We start from the raw sequence: 18,948 nt of genomic DNA, 5'->3' as shown, positions 1-18,948 counted from the left end.
AGCTTTGTTTTACCAAATTGCAGTTTGATGCCCAAACCACTGTTTTTGTTAAAGAGTTCAAAGACTTCTTGGAGGGATGGAGAAAGAGAAAGGGGGAGAGCGAGGCGGTCGCAGCATTAACTCGCACGTCTCACTCTTCTCAAATGAAGGTTTGTCTGGGAACAGGTTTCTACCGTGCCTTTTCCACCTCCCTCCTATCTTTCTGTCTTGCCCCTCTACCTCTCTCGTTCCCCCGATTTCTGCCTCTCTTTCACGTTCCATTCATGGCAGGCGGGTGTGAATGTGAATTGAGCAGCAGATAAGAAGTGTGCTAATTATGCCTGTGAAAGGGGGCCTGGGAGAGCACTTATCTCTGGCTCCATCTCGTAATGGGCGCTCCCCGGGCAGCTGGTCTCCCCCCTTACTACCCAGCCGGCATTGACACAGCTACCAGCAGCGCCAGACCAGCGGCTGCTCCTCCCCATCAGGCCCCCTGAACCCCAAAAATCAGACGAGCACTTAGTTGTCAGTTGCAGCTTCCTCAAAAGTCATCTATAATCCAAGATTTGGCTTTTTTATTTCAAGAGGTATTAGTTTTATTATACAGTTGTATGGCTTTTTTAGTTTAGTCACAGAATTCACTTCAGTCAGACAGTATGGGCAGAAACAGAATATATACGTCTTTTTTGTAGACAGCAGTATAACAATGACTTATCAATGAACTGATTAGGTGATTGACAGATAATGTATCGGCAACTGTTCTGGAGTCAGTGCTTTTCAAACAAAAATGCCCACCAATTTGCTGGTTTCAGCTTCTTGTGTTTTTCTGCAAACAGTTCATTGAGAAAATAATAGGTGGACTAATCAATAGTGAAAATAATCGTTAGTTACAGCCCGAGACAGCAGCACTTTCCTCTGTTCACTCTATTAAGTACTATCCATAAAATTTCACACATGGTTAAATGATCTTGGGTCGGAGAGGTGATTGATACTGGTTTTAAGGTACAGGAATAAGATGCTGATATATATATATATATATATATATATATATATATATATATATATAAAATATAAACCAGTTGTCTGGTTATATATATATATATATATATATATGGAGGATCATTTCCAGCTTCTGTTTACACGTGGCTCAAAGTGGGGAAAAAAACAGCTCTTCTTCACATTTGGGGAAGCTACATAAGTTTCTATAGGTCTTCTGATTTTTCCTTGTCTGTTTAGCCATGCTAATGTAGATATTGCTGCTTAAGCACTTAGTTCTGTTTATTCCCAGAAAGCTATTAGTGCCACTGCTGGAACAAAAGAAATGAAACCACACAATTTTTTTTACTAGTAATGTTTTTTTTGGTAGTACACTGGGTGTTGAGTACTTTAGTGTTAATTGTTCATTAAATTTTGAATCAGTCTGTAAGGAAGAATAGCAGAATGTATAGTATTGGTAGAGCACTATGCCAGCAGCAACTGCTGGTACTGAGCTTGGGAGTGCAGCGTGGATGTGGTTGGTGATTAGGATGGAGGATGGGCTGGACTGGCACGATGCCCGAATCGGGACCAGGAAAATAATCATAGGGGGAGGGACAAGAGGCCTCATCACGGAGGCTGGCACTATCCTGTCAGCTTGGTGTGCAGTTCAACCTCTGCCTCTTCAGCTCAACTTAGGATTTCCCAGCATGCCTATGCAATCACAAAATCAGGTGACCAGGGCCCAATAGTATTGATTCTTTATCCGCGTGGGTTTGTGTGCACCTTGTAGTAAGTGCATCTAGTGTTTGTATATAATATTAGTTGTCTTGTTTATGAAGAGACTGATGATAGAGCTGAGTAAAAGCTCAGATGTGGAGATGAAGGAGGCCAGAGGCAGCAGTGGCCCCTGACATGGAAATGCAGTAAACAGGAGTTTACTGATTGGTGTGTGTGTGTGTGTGTGTGTGTGTGTGTGTGTGTGTGTGTGTGTGTGTGTGTGTGTGTGTGTGTGTGTGTGTGTGTGTGTGTGTGAGTGTAGATGTGTTTTCATGTGTGTGCCTTTCTGTGCATCAAATATGGGTTTATGTGCAGGCACACTTGAATGTATGTGTGTCTGTTGGTGTGTATGTCTGTTTGTGGGGGGGATTTCCTGGAATGCAGCCATCCTGTACTCTCTTAGGGCTCGTAACCACAGCAGGCCTCTGCCAGGCCTTGCTGCCCACCCCCCCACCACTACATATTCAGTGTTGCATTTCAATCACTCTTTTACTGCCACATATCCAGAGTAGTAACTATAGAGCAGTGAATCTAACACCAGCCATATTACTCAGATTAATGGTCGCCATTCACTTCAAGTCTGAACATACATTGTTTTGTTTTTTTTAAACCATCTTTGCAGTCATTCTGATTTATTAGGACAGATATTACATTTACTCTTTGATAAAATCAGAATCATTATTCATGATCCATTCCTCAATGATTCAAACTGATCGAATGCTCCAAGAATGCTCTATCTCCATTTAGCTTCAGGAGATGTCAGACTTGGAGAAAACAATTGTGTGCTACTGGTTCAAATCCAGAGATGTCACTGCCAGAAGTAGCTGTATTCGCCAAACGGCCCATTTCTTTTTAGCCTGCAGAGGTGCAAGCTATGATCTGGATAGCCCGGAGTTGATGTCAACATTATTAACTGGCTCAGTAGGACTAGAGTGCTATCTAGCAAGCTAACATGCTTTGTTTTCATTCCCGTTAACATGGGAGGTTTGCTGTGTTGGCTAGCCAGGCAAAGAGGGCGGCGACTGCAGCGATGGGAGGTTAGCTGAGGGTGGGGTAAAGTGGGCTGGGGGCATTTCTTGACATGACTTTTATGTCTAAACATCCCTGACACTTCCTGAGAGGAATGGAGCAATGGATGGAATCAGAGTCCCTGCTGTCATAATACAAGCACCCTGGGAGCCTTGCGCACCGTGGGGCTCAAAGCCCTCCGACTCTTCAATGACCAGTAGAGTACAGAACGCAGTCACCGCCACCAACACCACCCTCCCTCCCCATCTCTCTATCTCTCTCACTCGCTCATTCTCCCCTGGAAGAGGCTACGCTAATTAGCCAGGCTCTAATGAGACAGAATGGCACTGATCTGGTCCGCCGCTGCGCCACCGGGGGGGCCGGGCAGGGGGAGCTGGTGCAGTAGGCGGGAGAGGGGAGAGCGAGGGGGGAGATTGGTGTATGCCATCTGTCACCCTGCACCCGCTTGGCACAGCAGTCTCTGGAGTGGAGCGTGGGGGGTGGCGATGGTGAGTTGGGGAGTGAGTGCCTCGTTGGTCTGGAGAGGTGGGGGGCGGTGGGTGTATGGGGACACTGATATGAGGAGGAAGGGAGGGTGACAGAATAACTGGAACTGCTTCCTCCATGTTTCGAAAATGACTAATTTCCTGCTACGGGTGGAATCTGTTTAGTGGCCGTACATGTGTTATATGGACCTGAGCTCAGTTTGGATCTCAGATATTTAGCACATGACACACCCAACTGGACCAAACAAACAACACACACACACACACACACACACACACACATACAGCTTGAATCACTCTGCTCTATCCAATGGCTGCTTAACAAGAGGGGCAGATGGCTGACCTTTTGGGTGTCTGTTTCTAGATTGTGACTGTTCAGAGGTTTGTTTGTTACTGAGGAGCCACTTGTGGTCAGTCATGTATGGCATGAAGAATTGTTTGTAAATGGTATTAAATGACAAACTAGTATAGTAAATTTGATACAGCAAAGATGTTATCAGATAGTTTGTAATATCAGGAACGGTTCCAGGGTTGTGATCAGTGCTAGGGGCTGTTTTCAGCTGTTCACTGAAATTTTGCACCCCCTTCCCAGAAGTTTTCATCTCTATGTGGTGGAAGGAAAGGCATCAGTATGTCTTACTTTTTTGTTTGTGCACTCTACACCTCTTCTTCTCTCATATTAGGTCGATCAGAGGAAGCATATCACAACCTCTAGGGATCTAAAAGGGCCGTGACTGTTTATTAATTGATTTATTTATTTATCTCCTGTGCCTGCTTGGTTATTAGGTTGCCATGGGAAACAGGCTAGGCCAGATCCCCTCTATTATTAAAGACACAATTTCTTGAACTGGAGACCCAGCTGTCTGAATAATTAATTTAGCGAATGAATTATCTTGCAAATGGTAAGTCTTCCCCTCCCTCTGAAATGAGCCTTTCTTTTATTGTTTAATGGACAGTGGAATTCCCACCAGCCTGTTTTCTCTCCACTGCCTGTTTCATCGAACCCTCCTCCTAACAGGAGCACAGTCTCACTGAGCATGCCCAGAGCACTTTGTGTCTCTCCTGCCATCTCTCTCACTTACGCCTTACATGCCACCTCTCACCCCATCTGTCTCCAATTGCACAACTCACTTCCTCTTGCTCGCCTACCTCCTACCCTGCAGTCCATACTAGGAACCTGCCCCAACTGTCAGTACTCCAAATTGTCTCTTTGTCATCACCTCTGATGCATTATCGTATGACAAATCCTTTTTTTTTTTTTTTTACTGTGGAGCAGGAGGTGTTAGCCAGTTAGCTAGTTAGCTAGCATTTTTCTAATAGGCCCTGGTTACCTCTCAGTGAATCTTGTGACCAGGGTGTTAACTATGTGTCTAACCTTACTAGTCCTTACATTTTGCTAGCTTTTTAGAAAATACTACCCGTGTCTCAGTGACAGGCACATTATTTTGCTGGTACTTTCTTACCTACAAATGTTTGCTAGCTAACCCTCTCCCACTGTCTCCACTTCTCCTGACAGACCACACAGGACTTGTTCTGAGGCCCATTCTCGCTAATCTGATCAGGCAGGCAAATACGCCGGGAAAAGCGCTTTAATGATCCCCCTAATTACCTCAAGTCAATACCAACTGTATTATTAGACTCGGGGAAAATATTCCATTAGGGTGCCCCCCGTGGGAGTCCCCCCTGTGCGCGCTGATGTCACGCGCTGCGCGCCCCCTACGCTTGTAATTAATTTTATTTACACACGCAGGAATGCACAAGGTCGCACCTGCAGCCCGGAGCCGCCCGACTCGGCCCGCCTAATCAGATCTGTCATAATTACCATTCTGCATGCTTCTGACACACGCCGGGAAATATTTCAATTTAACTACAGCCACTAGCTCCAGCAGATGCAGTCTGAGAGAGAGAGAGTGTGTGTCTGTGTGAGTGTGTGTGCATACAGGAGTGTGTGTGAGTGAGTGAGGGGGAATTGCATGGGGAAATATTAGGACCTATCCAAGTGCTCATGCTGGTGCTTGTGTGCACTTGGTTTTTCTAGCATTATTTGCTCTCCCTGTCTTTCACAATCTCCTCTGTCTGTCCTTATCGCTCTCTCTTCTCAGCTATGTCACTCTGAAGACATTATATGCTTCAATCACTGATTATACAATATGCTGCAAAAATTTAGCATAGAGAAGGGCATATTTATATTCCCCTCTCAGCCATGAACAGGGATGAATTTAATATTTTTTATACTAGTCTATTTAAGGTTTGAGATAAATTTCCAATCTCAGTAAGACACACACTTATAGCCCTGAATAAACTACCAAACATGAAGACTGTTTCACTTTTTGGGGATGAAAATTTGTTCAGTTTCATTAGTATCTGAAGCAAACTTGTATGCCAATTAAGAACACTTATTTAGCTGACATAGACAATTTGCAGGTTCTCCGCTATTTCAATCCCTAATTCAATAAGATCAGTCATGATTTATCAGCTTAATTATGCTTTGATATTAGCAATTAAACCCCAGCTTTGAATTAAATCTCAATCAAGCTCTTATAATTGATGGAATCAGACTCCATGTAGGTGCTTTCTGTGTAATGTTGCTGCCGTTGTTTATCTCTAGATCATCTTCACTGTGTTTGTTGTCTTCTGTGCATTCATCCTCCATCTGCCTCAACTGTATCGAACCACAAAAATTATATATGAGAGGTAAATTTGTGGTGGGAGAACAGTGTTTGAACATTCAGTGTAGTGTGCAGACACTGTTGGTACTGTACCCAAATATCAGCCCACCACAAGGCTAAACTAGATTATGGTCCAATTTCAGCAATACTAATATTTGATACAGAGAGGCACATGTAGTATACCATAATCAGTGATTTGATTTTCTGCCATTTGGTACACACATAAACAATCTGAAGTGCAGACAAAGAGAACAAAATTTTTACTAATATAGAATGCCAGTTGATATTTAAAAATATTTTTTTTTCTTATGAGATAAAATAAAATGCTGCGTTAGTTCTATGGCTTTATACTGAGCGAATATAGAAAAATTAATACATAATTTTGAGATACGCAAATTAAATATATATCCTTTGTCTCTTAACTGCTGGTGTCAAGCAAATTTCTGTAAATTCAGCTCAAGTTGATCATGGTTTCACTTGGGAACTCCCTGGTTTTATGATTGTTGCTACTGTATGCCGTGGTCGGTTGTGTGTAAAGAAGAAGTTTGCTGAAAAAGAACAAACTGTGCGGTTAAAAAAACTGTAACCACACAGATGTTTAATGTGCTCCATTTTAGATGGACTGGTCATTTGCCTTTGGTTATTCTTTATGCTCCATCTGCCTCTATTTGGTTGCTCGAAAATTCCCTGCACACTTTATTGGTTCGGTAGCCATGACGTAAACTGCCACACACAACTGGTCGGTATTGTTTCTGGGAGCAAGTGCTGACACAGAGAGGGCCATTTCCTGCACAGTCATGCCTTGCCTCCACAATGTGTGCCGTGTTAGTCGTCAGTTTGTTATTGTTGTCGACACACTCATTGTATGTGCAGAGGTCGCGACCCTTTTTCAGAAAACATTCACTGTTTGGCTAAGACTCCTCTGTGTTGCAGCTCGAATGAAGATTAATTATTTGGCATGTATGATTCAGACTGGCAAATTTCATTCCTAAAACTCAGCTACTGACATCCTCACAAAAGAGGATAGTGACACAATCTGGCAACCACAATCTGGAAAACATCCACTCTGACAAGACATCAGAGTCATATCAACATGATTTAATAATAAAAAAATTATTTTTTTTAAAGGCAACTTTCAAGTGATTTAGATGACTCAGTTTTTAATCCTCAAAAGCTTTCCTTAAAAGAGAGGTGGCTTCATGATTTGTACATATAAGAACTAGGAATTTTATCATCTATTTCTATGGTCGCAAATCCATCCCTCTTTAGGGCCTATCTGTCAATTCAAAAAGATGTCCGTTTGATCCAGCTGTTTTGTAGTCTACCTCATTATAAATGCTCACGACCAGTTAATTGGAATCAGATGGTGAGGTTATGAAAAATGATGTAGAGGTGAATAAAAATGTGGTTTAACAATAAATTCAACTCTTTGATCACCATATGGTGAATAACATTAGACATGGTGTAAACAAGGTAGTACATTTTTAGAAAAATGGTAATATCCTTTATCTGCAAATTATTTTTTTCTTTATCACCTTGTGAAATAATTATAAACATATATTTAGTTATATTTCATTCCCTCTGTCGTGTTGTGTGTCCGTATCTGTTGGAGACATCCAGTCATGTTTTTGTGGGTAGGAATTGTCGGAGAGTTGAGCTTGTGACTGGAGGGTTATTATTTTGAATTCCTACAATTAACGGAAAAAGTATGTGTAATATGTATTTTTGAATTTCTGCTTCAGAGGCTGTGTAGTTTTGACTTGGTCTCCCTGAAATCATAAAACTGTATATCAGAACAGGAAAACAATGTAGAGCTTGCATTTAAAAACATGTTGACAAAAGGCTCAGTAATCTTCTTCTGAGTAACGCTAGATAAATGAGTGTTTGTGATATAGCAAAGCCATTTCCAGTGCAATCCCTCTCCTCATCGTGCTCAAAGTGAATGAAAGAAGGCAAACACGATTACTTTGGGTGTAAAATCTATGTACAGTTCAGTAATCGCCTCTTCCTGTAGCGAGACAAATTTGCATGTTAGGCTCTTGCTAGCAGTCATTTTTAAGTGGAAACCTTGCCCTTCGCCACGATCATCTTCCTATCACATAGCGAATAAAATGATATAAACACGATTTGGGTATACCGTGAATACACCACATGACCTCACATAGTCATCCAGTGTTGCGTCGATGAACAATAGCTGTAATCCTATGTAACCAGAAATTAATTTCATGATGGTGGGACCACCAGAACTTCGCTACAGATGAACAGAAATTTGGGTCAACGCCATATTTGTTACTGTATTTTTTTGGCACATTATGGTTGTCCTTCCCGTTGCTATTTCAGTTCAGTTAAGGCCATTGACCTCATTTCCGTTGCTCCTTAGAGTTCACCAAAGATTATTAGTACTTAGAGCTGCTGTGTTTGCATATAAAGAGTCATTCTTTACAAAAAATCTGGCCTTGAATTGTGCAGTCAATTATTGCTTATTGTTGCGGGAGATTCACATATGCCTCGGCATCAGGAACATTTTAAGACTCCACCGTCGTCAGCAGATGGGTGTCCACTATGGCGTAATGTATTTAGAACGCAGCACACGTTACGTTGCAAGGTGAATGTGCACGTGCAGCCGCTGGGATGACTTGCTCATGGAGTAAAAACAGGTTCAAACATACTGTGTTATCAACTGCATTTATCTGCATAGTGTTGTCTGCCAATGCTGGGCCTCTGCCAGGTTCGAGGAGGAGGCAAGACAATAATGCATTGTTTCCCCTCTTCTTTAGTCCTCTCCCTTGTTCAGACACAGGAGAGGTTTGTCTGTCTGCCTCCGAAACAGTTGTGCCCTGCAGCCAGCCACAACAATGGCCACAATCATTTCTTCATCTGTGATTGGCCTTTTTTGTTCACATTCAAATGATACTCAGTATACTCACACTCACACTGTTTCTGAGGTTAAAACTGAGGTATTATTTTTGGTCATACAGTAATCCCAGGAAGGAAGGGGGATGAACTCAAATGGCAAATTGATGCACATCTGTTGACTTATTTTATTTATTTATTTTTGCGGTGGCCGAGGTCAGCCTGATGGGGCTGATAACAAGCAAATGAGATTAGAGAGAAGGTGTTGGCCAGGCTCTGTGACAGACCTCTCTGTCTGCGTGTCTTTCTGTCAGTGTGTCTGTCTGCTCTCCCTGTCTCACAGCAAAGCCAGCTGTTCATTAGTGTTTCTCTGAGCCTCCATGTTGGGGGTGTTTGCAGCAGTAGTTTGGTGGTGAATGGGTGGGTGCATTGGGCAGTGAATGCCATGCTGTTCTCTGACAGAGCAGGCCTATGCTCTCATTGGCAGCTTGTGACTGCAGCACTCATATACACGGTGTACCGCATTGCATAGCTGGGTGAATCTTGCACATGAATTCAACTATTGTGTTGTCAGGAAAATATTTTTATCAGAACACCCGGCTGCTATTTATACCAGGACCATACAATGGCCTGCTGAAGAGTTTATTACCCTTTTAATTTGGCACCATATGACCCTAGAGCCCCACGAGCCTCTGGTCAGATCTGTGTCTGCAGTAAAACAAGAAAGGGCTGGTGGTACTTGATTGCCTGTCCTGTTGTTGGAAACAAATTAATAATTAAGAAATGATGACCTAGAGGCAGGGGATTATTGTGCAATATTGTCGCAGGTGTGTGCCAACATAGCAAGATAATCCTATGCCTGTTGGTACTTATTGCTTCCATGAACCTGTGTGCAGCATCTGTGAGTTCAATGGAGAGATGTATTTAGCATCCAAATAAACTGCCTCTCCAGTGCACCACTTACTGTTTTGTCTGGGGTGAACTAGCATTGGAAAATACATTGGTTTACATCACTAGGTCAAAAGCTGATCAGTTATTGTTTGTAGTCCGAATATGATTTCTACCACAGACTCGCCAACTCACTCGAGCAGTGTCATGGGACATGACTCTGTAATTTATTTCATTCTTGTTTTAAAAAAAAAAAAAACACTTTACAATTACTAATATTACTATTACACCTGGTACACAGATATATTAGTGAATATCCTTTGATCAAACAGTTCATAGGTTTCACTATGGATCACCATGGCTTCAAAAGTAAGTAGTGTGTTGCAGCTGTCTTTCATTATTTACTCAGTAATGTAATATCTGAACCCACCTTTAGCTGTTCATTTGACAGGGTTGCTCTTTGAAGCCTCATATTTGCTTTGAACAAAAACATTTTACATTATTGTTTTAATAAAATGGCCAAAAGAGAGGTACTACAAAAAAGATTTTTTTTTTTTTTAGTCCAAGTTGACACCTTTAAATTACAAATAATAAATTTGAATATTAATTACAAATAAACAAGCACCAAAACTTTAAACACAAGAGGTTAGAATAACACATATTTGTTATTTTTCCTCAATAGTTGATGATTGATCAATTGTTGACAGCAAATGTACTGTTGTGTAATTGTTGGTGGATTATTTGGTCAACTCACCAACTATCTTAGCATTTAACTGAGCACTGTTGCTGTGAGTAACATTGAATATATCAATTTAAATATGTGTTTAGTGATTTCTCACTGCTAAGGCAACAAGAAGACTCAGTTCTACCACAGTGAAACTTTAAAGACTAACGTGTTGGTACAGAGCAACATGAGCATCCTGACAAATCTGGGGCCACTATTCACTTCTATACCAGACTGTCATTAACTTTGACTGTCTGTCGTTTCATGCTATATAGTTAGCTTAAACTCATGTTGGCTCACTTTGTTTGCTGGAAACAGTTGCGTGTGGGTTAGTGTAGAGAAGGCTGATAAGATGTCTGAGATGTAATCATACAGTCTAAGTGCCATCTTTATAAGAGAAAATCCATTATAACTGTTTCCACTGGTCTAATAGAAGAGTTGGTTTGCTCTAAGTGATAATTATCCACCCAGTCACAGACTTTCTTCCAAGTATCAGAAATCTGGCTCCTATCGCTGCATTATTTGCAGCCATGCTGAAATCGTGACATGAGAAAACTTTCTCACTGAGCACGAGTTGTTGTGAAACAGAGTGTATACTGTATACTGTGTTGGACGGTAACTAGGCCTGTTCTCAACTACCTGTTCTATTTATTTATAGAGAGCCCTTAATGATGTTCAACAAAACACAGAGTACGCTGGATTGAAGAGCCCTAGATTTTTGTTTTCTGGACCGTGTTGGAACACTTTAGTGGCAGGGGCAGTAAGTTCCATGATCCAATCAAGAGCAACTGGTGCTTGTCAGCTGCGGTGGAGAGGCTCAACAAATTACATTAAACAATAAAGGGGAAAATGGATGTACAGTGTGTTAATATCACCAGCGTGTGGGAATGCTGAACAGCAACTCTAGTTAATTTAGTAATTACTCTCTTAGTAACTAAGAAATATATATATGTATAAGTAAGCTTTAAATAAATAAATCCCATACTACTTTTCATTTTAGAAAAAATAAGTATTATACATTTAACTTTTTTTCTTTTTTCTTTAAGACTTACTGACAACCAGGGAGTCAACTCACTAACTTCTCTCGCCCTCTCCCTCTCTTTCTGTCTCTCCTCCCTCTGCTCCCGGTGCCTCTGCCTGGCCTGTGGAAGCAATGCAATTAGACAAACACAAACAAGGCTCTTGAAACTGCCATGGAAAATGCTGACTGTCCACTGTGCGGGCCGGGAGCAGCGCTAACTGCTGTTCGACATACATCACATAAAAAAGCGTTAAACAAATGTTCTTTTGTGGTCTGTTAGTCTTCGTACAGCTTCTTCTCTAAAAGCTAATTGTCAGTCCAAAAACTGGAAATTATCAAAGACAGGCAAACAAGTAAAAAGCCACACAAATGAACATTCATACTTGTGAACTAATAAACTCTCTGTACTTTATTTCATCAAATGGACTTCCTGGCATTGAAATGGAGTTCACGTTGTGCCTTTGTTTGATTGGCTCTGCTACTTTGGGTTTAATCCTGCTGGTTTGGGGAGTGTTTGAGTTGGATTACTCCATCGTTGGGCCGGGGTACTGTTTCCCTGGCTTTGACAAGATGGTGTGTGGTGCTTTGTGTGCGTCTGTTTGTGTTTTGTGGGGCGTGTGTGTGTGTTCTCCCTCACTACCGAATCAGCTGAAACCACAGACAGCCCAACTGGAGCGCTGTCCAAATCCCTCTGCATGCAAATTAAAAACGCAACAATAAACGTGGCAAAGGAACAAGGTGGGCACGCAGGCTTTATGGCCCCCTCTACCCACACTCCTCGCTCTCTCTCTCACTCTCTCTTCATGTCTCTCTCTCTGTTTCTCCCCTTCTCAGCTTCCTCCAAAAACCCCTCCTGGGTTTGATGTGGCTTATGGGAGGAGTTGGAACAGGGGACAACCAAACTGCTGAGTTATCTCTTGCATGCAGTGTGGTGGCGTGGCTCTGCCCTCTGTGTGTGCATGTGTGTGTGTCTGTGTGCGGACCAACAACGCGGTGTAATCCTGTGGAAATGAAAGGTGCTGCCGCGCACTGGCCGGGAGATTACAGCGCCGCTCTGTCACGCTGCCAGGACAGACTACCCGGCTGAGCGAGTAGCCCTCCGTAAAAAACACACACTCACACCTCACTGCTTCTCTTTGAGGCTGTGTTTCCTCCTCGTCGGTTTCCCTCCCCGGCCGTCCCTCTTTCAGCTCTCTTGTCCCTTTACAGCTCTCTTGTAGCTTCTCTACAGCTTCATCCTACCTCACCCCCACTCCTCTTCAGTCTCCCACTCAGCTCGGCAGTGTGTTTTTTCCCTTCACTCACACACACGCACACACACACACACACACACACACACACACACACTGGTCAGGTTTGGGTCATCATGTTTGAGGTTGTGCGACCACGTCACTGTGGAGCTTTTCTGTCTGTGTGTTCGTGAATCCTCACTCACTCAGCTCAGTCAGCAAAAACAAAAGTGTAAATGATTGTTATCAATTATTCTTTTGGTCTAAAAAAGTGATTATAAATTTCAAGGTGATGTGTTTTGTTAGATCAACAGTATAAACACCAAAATATTCATTTAATAATCACAAAAGGCATCTTCACATTTGAAAAGATAGAACCAGACAATGTTCTGGGTTTTTGCATGAAAAAGAAAAATGACTACAACATTTAAGGGACTGTCAAAATGATCCAAATCAGTGATCTGATCATTTCAGCTCCATCTGAAACAACATGATGCTTTCACATTTATCTTTGGATTCTTAATTTAAATAACATTTTGCAAAACGTTGTTCACACAGTATCATATATAATCAAGGTATAACTTTTACTATACATAAACAATCTAAACATCTACAAGTGAATTATGACTTCATTCTGCCTTTTCCAAATCCTTTCAATCTTCAAGCTCACACTGATTGTGCACCTTTTGTATTTATTAAATTCTGGTTGTGATTGTCCCATACTCTTAGTCAGCTCTGTCTTTCATGGCCCTCTGCTGGAGTGTTTCAAACATGGGAGTCACTGGCTTCCTCCCAAGGGTGCAGCTCAATATACAAGTGTGTGTTTCTCGTCACGTTAAATGGTTCCTTCCTGCTGTGTTGCTTGACCTTGGCTAATTCACATCTTCATCTTCAGCTACCACAGAAAATCACTATAACTGCAGGTGCAGCATAAAACAATTGGGTGTTCTGTGTGTTTACATTCAGTTTTTAAATTTATTTTATTTATTTTGCCAAAACAAAAAAGTTTAATAATCTGTTTTCTTCCCAAGTAAATCACTGTTTGACTGGTTGACTTCATAGTCCAAAATAACAAAATTTTACTTACAGTCAAAATGAGATAATTCTTGATAGATTCTTTTCACCAGTCCCCACATTTAAATCTAAATGTTATGCTTTACTGACCCTCTCTGCTTTTTCTCTGTCTCCTGCTCTAATCTCCCCTTCAGGGCTGGCTCTGTGAGCTGCTGCGTTGGAAGGAGGATCCGTCGCCAGAGAACCGGACGCTCTGGGAGAACCTGTCCATGATCCGCCGCTTCCTCAGCCTATCCCAGGCCGAACGCGATGCCATCTACGAGCAGGAGAGCAGCGCCGGGCAGCAGCATCACAACGAGCGGCCATCACACTTGATGCACGTGTCCACAGACCAGCTACAGGTGAGCGTGACAGCATCAGGTTTTTATGATACACACACACACACACACACACACACACACACACACACACACACACACACACACACACAGGTTTAATATGTTTGCATCATAAAAACATTTTAAGATTGTGTGACTTACATTAAAATTCACATACATGCCCATATTATTACTAAAGCACAAAAACATGACCACGCATGTAAAGATGAATACAATCAAAACAAAAATAAATGTGAGTTAGAAATACACATATCTACCTACAAATGTGCAAGTGAATTTCTTACATGAGGGTTTATTGGTTTCCTTTGTTTTATGTGACAGTAAAATGAATATCTTTGGGTTTGGGATGGCTGATCAGACAAACCTGGTTGATCAGACAAACTTGGACTGACTGTTCTCTGACTTTTTCTGAACCAAATGATTAATCACTTAGTCCAGAAAATAATAACATTACCTAAAAAAATGAAAGACACCATTTATTGCAGCCCTACTTTATGTATACAGGCCACAGGTGAGAAACAGACACGTTATCTGGGTAACATCAATAAGTGTGGTTATATTCCGACTTTATCTGAATTACTGTATCAAAAACAAATAAGTAAAAAACATATTTTCCCCTCTTTCATTTAATCTTAGCTAATTTTCCTGGAATTTATAATGAACAACACTAAGGAGATTTTATGAACTCTTGTTAATTAGAAACACAGCAACACTTAAAAAGTTCCTACTTTTCAGCGAAAGCCGTTTTCAAAGATATCATTAGCCTGAACTTATTTAACAGAGCTGCTTTATAAGAGACATCTGGCAGATGAATAGAAAATAACACACAGGCTCGGTTAACGGTCGAAATATCTTAATGAAGTACAATAATACTTCTATTAAAAGTCTGAGCCACAGATGAGTGGTTGATTAGTTGTTTGGTTACTTGGAGACATGGCCGGTGTTTCACAAAGGCTGCCATTTACTGGATATAAATAAGGTAATAGGATTCTTTTACAATTTCAGCAGCAGAAGAGGCATGAGGGAATCTGGAATTTCGTGCATACTTTGCATGCAAACAGAGATCGTTGTTAGATTGATAAAATAGGATTATTTCTGATTTAATGGTGCAGTACAGTTACACTGTCCATTAAAAAAGAGTAGTGTTTAAATATTTTGTGCTGGTCCTCCACTAACACGATACATTAACCAAATCAGCTCACATTTGCTCAACAAGAACTATCATAGCTCAGTATATTGGTACTGTAAAATCACATCTTTGGGTGCATTTATGCAGCTGGCAGACCAAGCCCCTGCAAAGTGCTGTTTTGCAAACTTCATTATGAAACACCTATTCTACAGTGCCTGACTCAGAAATGAAAATAAAAGAGCACCCATTTTGCAGGGTCAATAGGGACCACGAGTTGCCCACTCACTCCCTCTCCAACCACACAATGAGACATTTTACGAGTAATGTGTCATGTGTTTACACTAACGGGATTCTGACAGCAGAGTGAAAGCCATCGATAGCATTCTCACACTGCGGCAAATCAGCCAGACCATCGCAACGTGAATTGTGCACAGGGAGCTTGTTTATAACTGCTGGGCAATAGAGCCTGATAAGCAGCAGAGGCTATAATAGAGAGGCCAGTTTCCCAGTGAATTCCCACTGTGTGTAGCTCTGATCGTGTCATTTGCGTTCATGTGTGTGTATCTCTACTAGTGTGTTGCTGTTGCCTCTACCCCCACAATGAGAGACACAATCTCCCACCACTGAAAAAGGAAAAAAAACATATCTGCAGAACTGATTACATTCAGTGAGATATTACATGGAAAATTCCTTCAACCAAGTGCCTGTTCTATACACAGTGGGCCCATTTTTCCTCACAACTCAATAGATTTTAATGAAAGGCCTTATTAAGGTGGCGATAAGTGTTCAGTGATAACATCCCCATCTCTTCTCCCTTCTTTTTTTCCAACTGCAGGCTCAGCCACCCCAGTCACAGCAGCACCAGCCCTCCCTGTCTCTTCAACACCCTTCACAACCCCTGTTGTCCCAGCAGCCCCTCCAGCAACCACAGCCTACCACTGGTCCCCGGTTGCCACCTCGCCAGCCTTCCACTGCCTCTCCAGCCGAGACAGAGGATGAGGGGGGCCGTGGAGGCAGCATCAAGCCCCGGAACAGCGGTGGGAAGATCTCCCTGGAGGCTCTGGGCATCCTGCAGAGCTTCATCCAGGATGTGGGTCTTTACCCTGATGAGGAGGCCATCCACACCCTGTCAGCCCAGCTGGACCTGCCCAAGCTCACCATCATCAAGTTCTTCCAGAACCAGCGCTTCTACATCAATCACCCAGCCAAGGCACCCAAGGACCCCAGTAACAATAACAACAGCACCATAGCTGCCACCAACACCAACACCAGCAGCAGCAGCAGCAGCCCGGCCTTTGATGAGGAGCTGACGGACTTCAGGGAGAGTGGAGAGCTGCTGAAGGAGCTGGATGAGAGCACGCAGACCAACAACACCATCTTCTCCATCAAGATTGAAGAGCAGCTGGGCCGGGGCACCGAGGCCCAGACAGAATCAGAGAATGAGGCCAAGGAGTAGGACTCCCCATCTGAACCTGTACTGAGAGTTTTCTTGTGCACACACAGACTAATGACTGTGCTAATGTAACGCTCTGGCCGACACAGAACTACCGCACTGCAAATAAAGAAAAATAGTGTTTTTAATCAGTACAGCATCTGGACTGTATGAGGAGTGTTTATACTGTACACTGTATATCAGTTGCAGACTGACAGGCTATGTGAAGTGAGTGTTCACACACTGGAAAGCCCATTTCAGACTTAAGTACTGCTTTTTGAATTTTGTAAAACTTGTATTATTCACTGTAAAGACTGATGCATCATTTAAATAATCTGCACAAAAAATTATTCTAAGTATGTTGCCGTGGATATTTGCTGACTGCACTCTATGTCTATTGTTTTACACTGACTTACTTTATCTTTTTGAGCTACTGATTATAATTTAAAAGAAAAAAGTCCCCCTGGAGTTTGCTAGGACTTTGATAGGTGTTTACGTATGTGATGTTTAACTGGATTTTTAAAAACAAAAATAGCAAATGAAATTGAGGACCAAGTGGTTGACAAGGCCTTAATCATGAGGTATAAAGTCTGGAGCCTGCTGGCAGATTAGTTATTCTTTTAAAAAGCGCATAATGTGATTATGGATCACTCCAAACTCTGGAATGCGATCACCCAGCCCAGGTGCATCTCCAAGAATAGCTCAGTCTTTACATATTATTTGTTAGGGAGGAAATATAAATATATATATATAGACATATATTGTAACTGTAAAAAATACAGTCTTAAAGAAACTATGCCAACAAATGCCTTGTACTATACGGCACTGCCGATGTTAGATTATTTTGCAAAACCTTTGTCACTGTAACTTTCTCAATTGCCACACACTTAGAAATGTGAAATACACCATGTTTATGTTGTCTGACATTATTTATTTGCAGTTCATGCAGTGTTTCTGATGTAATTACTTTTTTTAAAAGTTTAAGTTACGTAGCGCTTTTTAAAAATTCCACTGATCTTTTTTCTATTTATAAATGTAATTTTGATGGGCAGTAAAAACAAAAAGTGTCTTAAACGTTTTAAATGGAGAAATGTGCTTTAAAGGTTGCCTATAAAAAGTGCTGTATGTCAAGCAACTCATGCTACAAGCTTCACAATTAATGTTGTATGCAATTTTTACTATCATGCAAATAAGCTTAGGTAAAATGACTAACCTATAGAACACCTTAGAAAGAAAAACATATGCAATCTGTGTGAAAATCGATGTCTGCGATGTGTCTTCCTTTGGTTAACAATCCAATTCAAAAAGCTATTCCTGTATAAATCTTCTGTATAAAAGTGTTTCTTTTTTATTTCAATGAGAACACCAGTTATTTTGTTACGACTGACTGTTTTATAAGTGTTTCTCGGTTCCTTTCAGCAGAAATGTTCTAACTAGAAGTGGTTATTGATTGTTAATTACACAATTAAACTGTTTGTATTGTATCACAGATTTCTTGGCATTAACTTGACCAGAGTCTTTTGACACCAGAGGGTTTTTTTTTCTACTCTGGAAACAAAAGAGAAAGCAATGTCAACTGTTTTAAAAACTACTGCTAAGAGAGATATCAACTCCAGTTACTGACTCATTCAACTGCAGTCACTCTACCCGTGTTATTTGTAATAACTGTAAATATCACATCTTATGAATCATTGATTGTTTATTATTGTAAATATATTTGAAGTTTGTGCAAGAGCTCACCGTACAAAACTGAAATCAACATTCTGTCGTGCCTCTTCCTCTCAGACCGACTGTACCTGGGCTCTTCTACTGCATCTTCACTTCTACTGCTGAGTGTATCTGAAGCACATGTGAAATCTGTAATAAATAAATGTTAGGTGTGAACACCTGTAATAGCAAAGCCCTGTGCGGGGAGTTAAGATATAAAACAGCACAGGTGTCCTGACCTCGCTCTGAACCCCAGGTGAGACCAGGTGGAATATCCTGAGGTTATGTGCCAGCCAGACTGGGCCAGCGTTCCCTTGTCTCCTCCCTTTTTTTTTTCATGAATAAAAAGCCAGAGTGTAACTTTGTATGTGTTCAGAGCAAAAGGAAAATCACATAAAACAGATCACACAGAGGAGTCAGACGCTCCCAGGGGGATTCGTCATTTTGTTAAAGGTGGTGATCAGGAAGTGCACTGACACGTGAAGAGGTAGAAAAAAAGAAAACCACATATCGTGAAGCAGAGAAGCACCAGTAAGCTTCCTTAGTTCCTCATTTTGACATTACAAGTGACTTATTCACTGACAAACAGAGATGAAGGCACCAACAAACAACGGGAACTCCATCATAATACTCCCC

The 18,948-nt window shown here is 41.5% G+C and overlaps 1 protein-coding gene across 10 annotated transcripts in view; it reads left to right on the top strand.

Annotated features, from left to right (window-relative positions):
• Window positions 1-18,089, top strand: part of satb1b (SATB homeobox 1b) — a 58,023-nt gene extending 39,934 nt beyond the window's left edge. For all 10 annotated transcript variants that reach the window (XM_026316725.1, XM_026316727.1, XM_026316726.1 and 7 more), the window contains 2 exons: window positions 13,841-14,047; window positions 16,009-18,089. In XM_026316725.1, the coding sequence (XP_026172510.1) occupies window positions 13,841-14,047; window positions 16,009-16,629 (828 nt within the window). In that variant the 3' untranslated portion in view covers window positions 16,630-18,089. The remainder of the gene's footprint in view (window positions 1-13,840; window positions 14,048-16,008) is intronic.
• Window positions 18,090-18,948: the final 859 nt, after the last annotated feature.

Source organism: Mastacembelus armatus, chromosome 16 (assembly GCF_900324485.2).
Source record: "Mastacembelus armatus chromosome 16, fMasArm1.2, whole genome shotgun sequence".
Lineage (NCBI taxonomy): Eukaryota > Metazoa > Chordata > Actinopteri > Synbranchiformes > Mastacembelidae > Mastacembelus > Mastacembelus armatus.
This window is presented reverse-complemented; position numbering and strand designations above follow the sequence as displayed.